General features: G+C 53.5%; 1 protein-coding gene across 3 annotated transcripts in view; it reads right to left on the reverse strand.

Moving 5' to 3' along the window:
• The window catches only part of Dlgap2 (DLG associated protein 2), a 437,601-nt gene that overhangs the window by 366,508 nt on the left and 56,280 nt on the right, over positions 1-14,813 (reverse strand). For all 3 annotated transcript variants that reach the window (XM_010620360.3, XM_010620359.3, XM_010620357.3), the window contains exon 2: positions 4,510-4,564. In XM_010620360.3, the coding sequence (XP_010618662.1) occupies positions 4,510-4,564 (55 nt within the window). The remainder of the gene's footprint in view (positions 1-4,509; positions 4,565-14,813) is intronic.

A 14,813-nucleotide genomic window follows, 5' to 3' on the forward strand; every position in this document is an offset into this window, starting at 1 on the left:
TCTGCTGTTCTGTCAGAATTTAGACGCAACACCAAGGACAGTGTCACTGTCCACATATCTTTATGAGTTGTAGTCAAGCTAGGCATAAAATTAATGCAATCACATTTTATTTCCATATCACACTCCTGCCAAGCACCCCCTGCCCCAATCACTGCAAGCTGCATCCCTGGCAGACAGACCTGTGGAAAGGAGGCACACTTGCTCGCGGACTTTCCCTTGTCTGTTCTCACCATGAAATTAAAGGCTTTGGAAAGCCTTCAGTTCACACGGAACTTGAGGGATTTAGAATTACCAATCACAGTCTCCCCTACTCTTAACAATGACAGCCCTGCTGCCCTTTTGAACTGAACATGCCAAGTGCCCAGCAGTGACCCCTATTCCAACAGCCCCAGCTGCCTGCCAGAGAGCTTCCTCCTGCAGTCAGCTCCACCACGCTCTCAGGCCTGAATGTCTTGCGTAAGCCTGTGAACACTCAACAGCTACATGAAAACAACATAAACATTTGTTCAACCTATGTAGATATTGCAAAGTCAAGTACCCTGTTACAAACATCACTCTTTAATCCAAGATTTGAATTAGCCAGTGCCCAACCAAACAATCTGCACCATGTAGAAAGCACAAGGCCTGAGTCACAGGAAGGGCACAAAGAGGCAAAAGTGAGCCCTGTCCACGGAGCTGAGTCCATCTGGATAAAGAACCCAAAGCAGTGAGAGTACCTCAAACCCTGTCCATGACTTCATTGTACCAGCTTAAAACTGAGCAAGAGAGGGCTGGGGATTGAGCCCAAAGTTTCTGCCACCTGCCTCGCAAGCACAAGAACCCAATTCAAAAGAAAACAAAAAAACTGAGCAAGAGGTGTTCGGTTTACACCACAGACAGCAGCAAACAGCATGGTCAAGGCTTGATTTCTCCTCTCTCCGGACCTACCAGAAAGCCAGTGGCTGAACGATAACAAGCAAATCACTGGCAGACATCATCAGACATGGCAATGCCCCTGTCTCCAGAGAGTCACTACACAGTGCAGACGGGCAGCACCAAAACTGACATCTGTCCACCCAACCTCTTCAAACACAGCACCTCCCAGTCATCCTGCATCCAATGCCAGCTGGAAATGCAACACACCTCAAAAGTCAATTATCACTAGAACTTCACTTGTTTGAGGATTCACTGTCGGGGCGTGGCAGAGTTGTGCATGAGCTCTGCCACTGTGCTGCAGAATCAACACCTCCAAGATTTCATGCCACTCTCAAGTGTGGAACCGACTATGCCTTGGTGGATGCTCCAGGCAAAGCAGGCCGACTTTGCAGCCTGAATGGGAGAATTCACTGCACTCAGGACTGATAAGGAGCTCAATTCTCACAGGTGGCTCAGCAACTTTGAAGTAAACTCCACAAGACAAAGGAGAAAAACTCCGAGAATGGAGCAGCTGTGATCTGATCGCTGTTCGACTGCTGTCCAAGGAAACAGACTGCTCAGCCACATAACATTCCACAGATGGCGGCCACAGATGTATTCCCTACCAGTCTTCACATGTGAGCTGCACATGCATCTCATAGAAAGTCTCAAGACATTTAGGAAATGTGGAATGGCAGAATAAATACCCATCACTTACGGTGTGTTACATTTTGCACCAAGGGAATCAAAGCCCCTGCCCCAACTCCACCAAATTAGGGGCACAAAGTATTCATGTAGATGCAGGAGATCTGTGTGACTCAGAGGAGAAAAGATGCCCGCAGAATCTAACAAGTTAATTTTAGTTAAAAAAAAATACCCAGTCATGATAAAATGGTGCACTAAGCAGAAAGGAAGTTGCTGCTTCTCAATCCACAAGGGACAAGGCACACACTTGGGACTGTTTTACACACTTGTGTCCCAGAGTCTGCCACAGTCCCTGCAACCTGAAGCCAGGTGCAAAGGAGGATGGCCCCCAGGGAACAGAGTCCCAGGGGTCTTCTGAATTCCATGGTTCCTTTTACAGATGATTACCCAGAAAAGAGAGGGTGAGGGAGGGAAAACCAGTAATGCTGCCTCAGCAGCCCAGTGCAGTAACAGCTGGCACAGGATTCAAGCCTGAGTCAGCAGAGCTGCCTGCCCAGCAGTCAGTGCCAGGTGGCATGCCCTGCGCTGGGCTGGGCCTTCCAAGAGGTCAAAACGCATGGCAGAGTAAAGGCCAGAAAACGAAGGATGCCTGGAAGCAAAGACCAAATGGAACTCAAGGCTCATATGCCAGGCAAGCACTGCTCTCCCAGGAACCAAATCCCAACTCCCTGTGTGTTCTTTAAAACTTAAGCAGAACTCATGTCTGTTCCACAGAAATGCAGCCTATGCAACAGCCATGCTCACCCTTCAGCAGAAAAGCACAACCCAGATGCACCCAATTTTCCTTAGAACAAATTCCAAATCCAGGTTGTATCAAGAAGCAATTCAATAAAAATCACTCATTACCCAAAACCATCACGAGCAATCAAAACAGCAAGAGGGAATGGTGATGTGTCTTTCAAATGCAGGCATGTTTATCTCAGAAACAAACATTGTGGAGCAAACATCATGGATACAGCTGAAGGCATTTCTCAAGTAAGTAAAAATCAAGAAGATAAAAGTGATGACTCACCCAAAGTTACCTTTTTTCGAACTGTGGTCAAATGCACATGACATGAACTCTGCTGTCCTAACTGCCAGCTCAGCGGTATTAGCAATTCTCACCGCTGTGTAGTCGTCACCACCACCCACCGGGAGAAACATTCATCCTCCAAAATCAAAACCACCCCCACGCTGAAGTTATCTTTTCAATTGGAAATTTACAAAACCACTACAGATGAATTATACTCATGTTCACAAGGGCCTTTATGTGGTACTGAAATTCAAAAGCAATCACAATGTTTCCAAACATTTCCTAGTAATTAAGCAGCTCTGGACATGTGAGATCAAATTATGCGGTAAAAGCTAAAATTCTGAATAAACATACACGTACATTAAGAGCTGTAACTCAACCAAGTACCCCTGCTAACCAAACCCTTGTCTTTTTACTCTAAAGCAACAGCCACACGGCTCCAAGGGGAAAAGCTTTACAGTTCAGGTGCATTTTAGGGAAAGTGGCCAGCATCCTCTGCAGCATGTTTAGAGCAGGCAGGGGCAGCCTGCCATCACCTGGACTCTCAGGAAATTCAGAAAAAAGCATCTCCAGTTGGCAACATCCTCCACACTAACTTGGAGTTCTGCATATAAACAGCCACTTCAAAATGCAGAAAAGTAATTTCCATACTGTAAGTCCCCTGAGATCCTCAGAGAACAGTGCTTATCTTCTAGCATACTTCCTAAATATTCCTGATGCTCCCCAGAACCCAAGGAAGGATTCTCTGGGACACAAATGATACTGTGTTAGCCGATGGGTTTCCAAATGGCGCCACACATACCACTGGGAGATGTCTGTGACCACCCTGCTGCTTCCAATGGGATGTGTTCATCTATTCTGTACTAATCAAGACTTTCAGAAAAACAGGCTCAAAAAACACCCCAGTACATTCTAAACACACCTCTCCAATCAGCAATAAAATGCTCAAATTCATAACTGAGATTGGTTTCAATGTGTGAAAACAAAACAGGGACATTTCCACGGACCTTCTGAAAAAGAATGCAACTGGTAACTTGATGGATTCACGTTCACAGCAGAAAGTAGAAATCGCATTTCTTCCACACACATGGTGTTGCATGACATAGCATGTCCTCCCCCGGCCCATACCGGCACCCAGGCCCACACTGACCAGCCAGCGGTTCAGAACACTGTTCCCACCAGGTGGAGCAAATTCTGACAGAGGAATATATCCCATAACCATCAGAGTCACTGTGACCAACTCTGTGACTGTTAGAAAGCACAAGCAGAGACACCAACAAGCCTGTTTCATATCCAAAACCAGTATGCTGGTGCCCAAGCCTACTGCACAGCACACAGCTGCCTTCGTAGAATAGACAAGACATTCTCTCTCTTTTCCTGAAACATTTCTTTGATGAAAACAACTCCCTGAGGAACACCTCACCAACACCCTGCTGCCACATACCTGCCCCCGGGTAACATGCATAGTGACACACATGGTCCCGCATCGAGGCACTCTGAGATCCTGAGGATGCCACACATAGCCAGTTCGCACCTGGGAATGTCCAACACCCCCCAACAGCCAGTGATGGAGTTGCTTCTTAGTGAAGAAATACATTCAGCAAATGAAACAACTTTGGAACCGAAACATTCAGCGCAGTAAGACAAAGAGCTTCCTTTAAAAAGCCAAGACAACAACTATCAAATCTTTGTCAATAAGAACAGATTTCTGAGCCCAGCTCACAACTCATTGCAAGATTTAAAATTCCATTTTTCTCTTCTTTAGGTTAATAAATAATCTCGCACTAAAAACAACTTTTAATACCCACACAAAACATTTGAGTCATGCATCACATTTCTCAATGTTGCCAACAACATGCAACCTATAACCTCAAATCAAGAGGAAAGGATGGATTTACCTGTGTTCCTGTCCGGGAGGACACAGCAGTGCTTCTGCAGGATGCCGGGCAGAACCTGTGCAAAACAAACAAAGTGCCTCAGATTATCTCCTGGGGAAGAGGAAGGCATTACAGGCGTGGCCGTGCCCAGGACCCTCTCATAGATTAAGCAGGCAGTGAGAGGGGACAGCATGCACTTCATCAGGAGGCAATCAGGCAGAAGCGGGCTTTCTCACACCCGGATTGTGCTGCGGTTGGGGACATGTTCCCTGATGGGTCTATGAGATGGTGAAAGCAGCACTCCTGGGGCTACTGCCCTTGGGCAAATGAGCCCACCAATTTGCATGATGACTTTTAAAACATTAGACGCAATTAGAGCCTCAAAACAGAACATTGCTGGGCCATTATGTTGGGTCTTCTTCGAGGACCTAAGCAAGATGCTTTCATCAGCACTGAGTCACAAAAACAAAAGTACAAAGGAAGACAGGCTTTATTCACAGCTGAGCAGTCAAAGGTGAAGGAATATCTTACCTGATAAACAAAGGGAAGGGAAAAATAAAAAATGGTTTTCTCAAGACAGTTCTGCAATATAAAGCAACTTCAAAGCACAGGCTGCGAAAATCTGAAACTGAAGAGATCTTGGCGGGAAATGTATGATTATGCTTTTCTCTAGCTCCTTAGAGCAAAGCTGAACTTTCATCCTACGCACTCTGCATGACGAGGCCATGCTGTCCCTTGGCCCTTGAGGAAGCCAGTGGCATCTTCAGCCCAAGCCATACTGCTCACTGAGCAAGGAGCCCATGCAGCGTGGAGAGGGGAAAAAACAAGACTGCCATGTGTGCATGGCCCAATCCGTCAGCTGAGGCACAGCAGGTCCCACAAGCACAGTTATCGAGAACACAGTCTTCCTCTGGAATGACTCCCCATCTGCTCCATCTCCCTCCAGCGGTCCTAGCTGAGAAGAACAACTCTCACCTAAACACGATCAGTCATGAGATGTGACTGCTGATTTTCAGCCCTGACGAAATCTAACACAGAAAATAAGATAAGGGACTGCTACAAGTGTACCTAATATGTACTGTGCAAAGTATAGAGTTAGAGTGCACATACGTGTGTTTCCCCTCCCCACCAGCTCAGCTGGACACAGAGCCAGCACTCATGAGACAATGTGGATGGTGATCCAGGAGGGGATAAGGACAGCAGCCACTTAGCACCCCACTCTCAAAGCATCTCAATGACCGGAAGTGAAGCTACCAATCCACCTGCAGCCTGAGCCAACCCATGTTGTCACTACCACCCATGCAGGAGCCTTTCTCCTACCCAGGGGTAAGCTGAGCATGGCATACCAGCCACAACGGACAGGCCATCAAAAGGTCATGGAGGTAGTGATGTGGGATGGGATGAGGTGGGCAAGTCCAGCCAGCCAGCATGGCCACTTTGCCCCAGCAACTCCACCCCAGACAAAGCCACCTGCACAACTGTTCCCACAGGATCCAGGATCCTGACAACAGAAACCAAGAGACAGGCATGATGACAACAGAGACTCTTACCATATGACAGGGTCGCTCTAACATCAATAGCCCTGAGGTGAGTGAGGCTCACCCTCGAGGTGGTGTCCTGTGCCTCAGCTGTGGGGTGGAGGCTGGAGGACCTAGCTAGAGGAGCAGACCCGCAGGCTGGTTCCCCCCGATCCTGGGGCAGGTCACCCCTACCCAAGGGGCAGCAGCTTCCTCCAGAGCCACTGAGTGGGTGCATCTGAGTCTGGGGGCTCTTCCTGCTTCTAGCCTCCCCTGACACTGTCCCACCTGCATCAACCAGCATGGCACACACCCAATGCAAGCATCTCTCTATTTTTTCTGGTACTGGGGGTTGAACCCAAGGCCTCCACATTGAGCTGTGGCCCCAGCCCTTTCTTGTTGCTGCTTTGTGGCAAGGTCTCGTTAAGTGGCTAAGATGCCCAGGCTAGGCTGGAACCTGCCATCCCCCAGCCTCAGCCACCCACAGTGCTGGGATGAGAGGCGTGTGCTCAGCTTCAAGGATCTCTTTAAATGGCCCCATCTAAGCAATGCACCCTCCCCACCACAGCCACAGATCTTGTTTTTAACACTCCAAGTACATTTTATTCAACACCAAATCAGAAAATACAAGGATCCAAGCGAAGCCATAAACAGTCATGGGAGAATTCACCTCAACTTCCCCAAAGGTGCTCAATCTGTGTTGGAAACTGGTGCTCATACCTAATCCTGACAACGCCCTGCTGGCTGCGGTCGGGGTGAGATGCTGACATTAAATCTCAGAGGAGCCACTGCGTCTGAGAACCTGAGCACACATCACTCCCACAGTGGGCTGGGGCTGAAGGGAAGCCGGGTAAGACCACACCAGGTTTATTTCTTCCCCACTGAAGGATTTAGCGAAGACAATGAAGGAGAATGAAATCATCCATCCCTCCCAAAGGCACATTTCAAAATTTAATTCCATTCCAGCTCCCACGTCTATGAGAGCACTTAGGTCTGAGAGTGGCGGGGATGGGGAGCCAGGCACATGGAGGCCCTTCTCAGGTGTCCAGGGTGTTGACTGCACTGCCCAGGGCTCAGGGTCCTGCCGTCACAGGCTCCCCAGGAGCCTCTCCTACTCCCGGCCCGAGTTCCAAGTCCTCCCAGAGTGATCTGTCCTGGATGTGTCTACTCCACAGTCACCCTCCACTCCAACCCTTGTTCTGCTCTGTGCCAAGCTGAGCAGAGCTCCTTTCTCTCTGACCAACGGCTGGACCGTGTGAGGGCAGCTTGGTGGCTGCCAGCTGGGGATGCCTCTATGTGTTTAAATGACTGAAAATCAGCTAGGAGTTCAACATCTCCTCAGCACCTTCACAGACACCTTCAGGATGCCTCTGTCCCTCTGGCTCAGGATGTGCACCACCTGCTGCCCTAGGGAATGAGGGCTGGCCAGGGAGGAGGATGCAGGCAGGCCAGGTGTGACCTCCCCTGAACAGGGGTGCACCTCATAGGCCACACCAGCTCCCACACTGCTGTGACACCGACACCAGGGCTGCAGGCCCAGAATGTCCTGTCTCAGCCCAGAAGCCAGGATCCAAATCAACTGTGGGCAGAGACTCAGGACCACAGACAGGCCCAGGAAGCTGTTCCTGCCTCTTCCAGCCCTGGGGACTTCAGCATCTCTGTGTCTTGTGGTACAACGTCCAGACTGCTGTCTCATGTGGCCTCTCCCTGTGTCTGCACAGTTTGCTTTCTGCTGTGGGCCCTGATCCCCAGCAGAGGACCTGAGTCCCAGGAGGCTCCCACCCAACCTAATGGTCTCCACAGGCCGGCGCTCTAGGAGGCCCGGGGTGGTGCTCCAGCATGGCTTCCAGGGCATGGAGGGTCAACACAGTTGAATCCATAACTCCTTAAAACAACAATTAGGGAGCTCAGCTCAAAACACAGTAGCCCATTCCCAACTACCTAGAATTAGCAATTCCTGAGCCTCAGCCAACTCACACAAATGAAAGAATGATACCAGAGAAGGTAAATCATGGACACTGCTGCCCCAAGATGACTGGGGTGGTTACCAAGGGCCAACCATGGCTGCTGCAGGATTCTGAGGCTCACAACCAAAATGTCACAGTCTACTGCCACAAAGCATGTGGACCACACAGGAGCTCCATGGACACAACACTGTACCAACTGTGCACAGACACAGGAACCTACACACCTGCTGCAGCTCTTCTGCACAAACCAACACACCAAGGCCCCACAAGAGCCCCAACCTGCAGCAGCTGTTTGACACACCACTGCACACCATGACAGTGCACACAGGAGCCCATTCTTGCTGGGTGTATATGGAACACCATGCACACCCAGTGCACACAGAGGCCCACGCCTGTGGTGTCTACTGCACATCACCTCACACCGTGGTGCACTGATTGAACCATTCTCTCTGCTTGCAGTCTTTCTGACCTCTAGGTCTCCTCTTGAAGTTTTCTGAACCACCTTACAAATGTTTTTCATTTTGCTTTTTCTGCAGCCAAACCTCACTACTACCACCTATGCCAAGCAGGGTTGTGACACACCAACCCCTTGTGAGTAGCTCTTGAAATCAAAGAGTGAAATGATCGTACCACTACCAAAAGAGAGAACACACATGTGATAAGCAGGGTGTGCAGGGGCCCGCAGCTCTGATGTCAATCCTTGCAGCCCAAGGCTCCAATGTCCCTCCCTGTGTCCAGAGGCTCTGACTTCCTCCCCACCGCCTCCTGCCTGGCTGTCGCTGTCACAGCCCTGCCTCCCACTCCTCCTGGACTTTCACACATCAGCTCGCTGTACCCTGGTGCTTGTCCTCCTGACAAGTGTGGACTGGCGTTGCATACTTCCCATGTGCATGGAGCCCAGGGTGCAGCACAGTGTACCCCTCGCCTCACACCCTCCAGGTTCAGCAGGAGCACCTTCCCGCACCCTGCGCCCATGTTCCCAACATCTGAGCCCCTCACCCCACAATGTCTCCCTTTCCTCTCTGTCCTTCACCTCCACCTCCACCCCTGCAATCTCCCTTTCATCAACACTGGTGCCATGTGGGGCCACCTGGTGCCACCAGACACGACCCGCTGAGCGTGTGAGTGGGAATTGATCGAGGCTGGCGACAGGCAGAGACGAGGTCTTGCTGGGCCTGGGCCCTGTCTGTCCAGGGGGCTTCCCAGGGTGCTTCCTGCTCCCTGCGGCCCCATCATGGCCCAATGAGCCCCCCATGTGGTCCCTAGAGGGCCAGAGTTCCTCCCTCCCCCACAGGACACTGACTGTGGGCACCAGCAGCCGAGGCTCTCACACTGGGGTCAGCTCCGTCCTCTGTGAACTGGGGACAATAGAGGTGCCAGTGTGCAGCGGAGCACCGCAGTGGCTCCACCACAGTGCTAACTCAGCCTGGGAGACATGGGTCCCACCGGTCCCAGGGTACGGGAGGGAGGAGGGGTTCTCCAGGGTCCCCAGCTGGGGCCTCAATGGACTGAAGGTACCATCTGCGCAGATACACCCTCCCCAACACAACACATGCCTCGGGCCTTGCACACCACTGCCTCCAAGTAACCCGAGTCAAGGAAGCTCCCATGCTGGGTGAAGGAAGCAATCGCAGAACAATGCCTGAACACCACCTTTCTCGGCTGCACCCTCAGAAGACTATCCGAGCTGGAATCCCCAAGACGAACTCTGCCTGTTCCAGGCTCATCAGAGAGGGTGGCTTCCTGCCTCCACCTTTAGAACCTCAGGGTCGCCACCCCAGAGTGATCCAGAGCAATGTCCCTCAGCCAGCCCCTGGGAACCCAGAGCCCTGAGGGCAGAAGCTCTTTCCAGGAGGGGACGGGACTGCAGGGACTCCATCCTTCCTCGCCTTCCTGTCCAGTGGTACCCAGCACAAGCCCCTGACTCCAGTCCTGGCAGAGCACCTACCACCCTGCTGCTGGCGTCCCTGCGGACCCAGGTTAGCCCCATGCCTGGGAGGCCACAGCTGGGACACAGGCTCCGAGGCTTTCTCCAAGGTGGCTTCATCCCAGCACAGAACAGTACCGTCGGGCATTCCGCAGAGCTCCACGCTGACGAGAGGCCACCTGACCTAACTTCACAGAACATTCACCTGGGCTCAAAGAGGCAGGAACGGCGGCGTGTGGTGGGTCCACAGCAGCTGTTTCCTGACCCTGGTGCCGTGTTAGCTGCTTCTAGATCTCAGGAACTGAGATGGCAAAGTTAGGAAGAAAGTGGCTCGGACAGGAGACAGCATCATCTGCCTTGCTGAGGCCCCAACGGCTCAGGAGCTCCACGCTGAGGGCCCTCAGACCTGCTCAGAGTAGCGGTTCCCCAGCCAGGGAAACCCACAAGCATCCAGATTTCCAGGGACTGACCCATGCCAGCCTGGTCCCCACCCTCCCTAACAGCCCCTGGCAGGACATGAGCCAGCCTGGGCCTCTCACCCCTTCCAGACAGGCCTGGCATGGCCGCCCTTTTCTTCCGCACCCTGGCCCTGTGTCTGTCTCCCTAGCTCTGCGTCTTGTGGTGCCCGGGACTCAGCCCTGCCCGTCCCAGTCACTCCTTGGGCAGACCAAGAGCCTGGGATAGAACCAGTGCAGGCACCACGCTGGGCCGTCAATGTCTTCCTGTCTGGGCTTCGGAGAAGTCTATTTTGTGTCCAAGTTCAACATTGGACACCCGGCCTGTCCCAGCAATGGGGCCTCCCCAGTCCAGCTGCCTCTGCCCCAGCTGGCCCTGGCCTGCTGTACCCAGGTGGCTGTGGAGGGCGCAGCAGCCCCCCTGCTGTCAGTGCCCCAGCCAACAGTCTCCTCAGCCCCCCAAAATCCAGTTCTCACGTGGCCATCTGAGGGTCCATTTCAGCCGAGTCACGTCCTGACATTCTTCTGCCCTCCAACAACTTCTAGATCTTTTGTCTTTAAAAGGCCAAAAGGTAGGCATTTTGGGGTTGGAGCTACCATCCCCTCCCCAAGTCTCTGCCTCACCAGCCCTCCATGGCCTCTGCACACAATATGTACATGGTCCCAGGGCTGTTGCACATGCTGGTCTGGGATATCCTCTCAAAGGGCTCCCTTTGTGCCCTTGCCCTATGTCCCCCTAGGATATCCCCACCCTCCCTCACATAAGCCCATGCCCCAGGTGTAAGGCTGACTTCCTGTCTGTTCACGGCTCAAGGCAAGGAAACTGAGACACTGGGCAGGTGAACTGGCTGGTAGTAGAAGCCCAGGATGGAGCACATCCAGCCCCGCTCTGGTCCAGTTCTGCTTGTGATGCCAAAGTCCCTGCGGCAGCGGCCCTGCCATCTGTTCCCAGCTGAAAACCAGATGTGCTCTCCCACCCCCATCAACACCAGGGGAAGAGGGAGCCATGGACTGCACAGACTGAAGGCTCCTCAGGACCCCTCCTGAGTCCCGAGATCACCCCTTCAGGGAGAGCCCCCAGGGCCAGAGGAGGGGCAGACTGAGGCAGCTCCTGGCAACTACGGGAAAGCCAGTGGGACTCAGGGACCCAGTGACCACATAGGCCTGTGACACCCCTCCGGCAGCAGCCATGGGAGCGGCCCCACCAAGACACCTGCACAGACAGCTGTGGGCCGGCTGCGCTGCTGCTGGCCTTGTTCCTGGCCTTGTCCTCAGCCTGCGCAGCCCAGAACGTGCATGCAGAGGCATGGACAGGGACAGAACTGCAGCACCCACCATGCTGACCTCCTGAGACACAGAGCCCAGAGAGGCCCCACAGCACTTCCACCGTGCTCTGGCACATCTGTAGCATGAGAACCCGGAGCGCATACCATGTGTGACCGAGGCGAGCCACTTGCACACATCCTCAGAAAAGCTGGAGACAAGTCCAGCCCACCCAGTCTTCCTCCCTGCTGGACACGGAGCAGGGCGGGACTGTGAGGGCAAGGCCTGGCCCCAGGCTCCCAGGAAGGATTTGAGGTGATCGGGCCCAGACCATGAGATAGGCAGCCCTGGCTCGGCCTCAGGTCTGCACCCCAGCCTCTGCCCTAAAAGGCCCTGGCTTCCTCTGGAAAGGTGGCCGTGGCGTCCACCTCTGAGGTGCACAGCTCAGTGAAGATGGCAGGGCCAGCGCAGGGGACATGGGCATGCTCACAGGTCTGTGGCTCATGGAAGCTGGGCCCGGCCCTCTCCACTCCTTCCACATCTGTGATTCCGGGCCGCATCGTGAGCATCAGCCCCTCTGTGCTCTGAGAGGCACCCAGGAGAGCTGTCCGGCTGTGACATTGGTGCTACCGTTTTCTGCAAGCCTAAGTCTTCTCTGTCTATACCTTTTCTTCTTCCTGTTCTGTCACCCTGTCACCATCCTGCCTCTGTGACTCTGATGACCCTAATGACCTCACAGAAATGGAATCAGGCAGGGGGTGGCCAGGTTATTTCATTCCACATAATATCCTCAAATTTCATTCACACTGCAGTGTGTGCCAGAATTTCATTTTCAAGGCTGAATAATAGTCCACTGTGTGTTCACTGCTCTTTGTTGGAATGCTTTGGTGTCCATTCAGCCATCAATAACACTTGGGCTGCTCTTGCCTCTCAGCTCTTGTCAACAGTGCTGCTATGAACACAGATGAGTGAATATCCATTCAGGACCCTGCTTTCCCTTCTCTAGCATGGGACACTATTTCTGCTTCTCAGCAGCGACTGCAGGGCTCTGTCCATGGCCCTAGAACACAGCTCTGCAGGAGCTCACTCTGCTCCTGGTGGTGTCTGTGTGCTATCTCTGGCTCTGGGACACAGTGCACACCATGCTCTCCCCTCTGTCCCACGCTGTTCTCTACTTCCCACACTACCTCCTCTGTCCATGTCAAGTGTTCTTATTTCCCTGTGCTGCAGACGTCCTGGGACAACCCACTTTGGACCCATAGCTGTCACCTTCTGAGGCCAAGGCCTATGAACACAGGACAATCCCGCACTGGCCCGGGAGGCTGCTCATGGACTAGGTATCACGGGGGCCCTGAGGACCCCAGCTTCCAATGGCACCAGTGGTCCTACTTTCTGTGCTGCAGGGGTCAGGGTAGTGGGTGCTCAGCTCTGCAGGGGCCTCCTTTCCTGGGTACTGGCTGAGATCCTGGTATATTTCACAGCAAGCCCGAAGCAAAGGCCTCCTGACTTCTCCCAGGCACACTCCACCACCTTTCACTGCCACACCTGTTGCCCTCCTGCAGGGCTGCTATGGCATGGTGGATGTGACCCCTAGGGAAAGGGCTTTGCTCTGTGCACACAGCCTCCTGACAGCAGATAAGGGCCCCCCTGACCCTGAGCTGAGAGGCCAGCATGGAACAGGGGACAGTGTGGGAGACAGAGGACAGTGTGGGAAAGGGGACAGCATGGGAAAAAGGGGACAGCACTGGAAAGAGACAGAGGGGACAGCATGGGAAAGAAGGGACAGCATGGGACAGAGAGGACAGCATGGGAAGTAAGGGACAGCATGGGAAAGAGGAGACAGCGTAGGACGGGGGGAGAGCATGGGAAAGAGGGAAGACAGAGGGGACAGCACGGAGAAGAGGGACTGTGAGGGAAAGAGGGGACAGTGTGGGAAGTAGGGCCACCCTGACAGAGCCTCAGAGGATGGAGGGCATGAGGCAGTGAGAGGGGACACCAGCCTGCAAGTACCAGTGATGCTCAGGACAGGGAGGTCCTCCAGAGGCCATACAAAGCTGCAGCTTCTGGCCAGGACCATTTGGAAGAAAGGGTTCCAGGTGCCATCAAGAGCCAGGGGAAGATGCCAGGGCCAGGGGCTCCACATGGCACAGGTGCACCATGGTCACAGGAAGGCCGGGGGCAGGGCAGGTGCCCTGACATGGTGAGGAGCCTGTGGAGTGGTCTTCAGTGCCCACAGATGCAGGAAAGTCTACAGAGCGACACGCAGAGACCTGAACTCTGCGAGTCACAAGCCCCATGGTGAGTCGGGAGGGTGCTAAGGGACAGAATTAGGCAGACTGGGAAAGAAGACTGATGGCCCGGGGCTGAGAGGAGAGACAGGAAGAAGGCCAGGCTGGGCAGCTTCTCCCAGAGGGTGCTGGAAGAGCCTGTCAGAGGCAGGAGCCCCACCCGGCCCCACAAGGACTCTGCGCCAAGGACCATGCTGGCTGAGAACCATGCCAGATGGCAGGGCCCTCGAAGAACCACAACCAGAGGACCCCATGACAGAGCTTCCATCAGCAAGCAGCCCCCTGCAGGACCCGGGCTGCGAGGTCAGAGCTGCCCTGGTGGATGGAAGCCCTGGTGGACAGAAGCCCTGCTTCCCCCACAGAGCAGGCTGTGCGCTGCTCACACCACAGGGTGGAACCAGAAGAGTGGGACATGGGACCAACCACATGCAGCGATGCTCCCATAAGGAGGGGACAAAGTGCCAGGTGAGGGCCAGGACTGAGAGGGCGGCTTTAGGAGGAAGCCCCACGTGTCACTGTGGAGATGCGACTGCCAGTCAGGTCCCAGGAAGGGGACTGCTCGGGTGTCAGGGTCACTGTGCCAGGGCTCAGGATGGGACAGACATGCTTCCCCAGAGCCACACGCAGGAGAATGCACATGTCTCTGAATGAAGAAACACAGCCAGACAGGGGCCTTGTATTTTCCCTGTGACACTGCACAGCTTATCACTGGGACGAAAATGACAGACTGTATGGCACCCATAAAAGGAGATGGCCAGCAGGACAAGCTTTGTCTCATTCACACTTAAATGCTTTCACTGCATTTTGCTTCCAAAATGGAGCAGCCAAGAAGGAATAAAGGGAGCAGCTCTCCTGATGAAGTGTCCTGCCTTGGCCAACCCCAAGGAGTGAAGGTCTGACCCGTGGCT

This window comes from Fukomys damarensis, unplaced genomic scaffold (genome assembly GCF_012274545.1).
Source record: "Fukomys damarensis isolate Sample0158 unplaced genomic scaffold, DMR_v1.0_HiC HiC_scaffold_18, whole genome shotgun sequence".
NCBI lineage: Eukaryota > Metazoa > Chordata > Mammalia > Rodentia > Bathyergidae > Fukomys > Fukomys damarensis.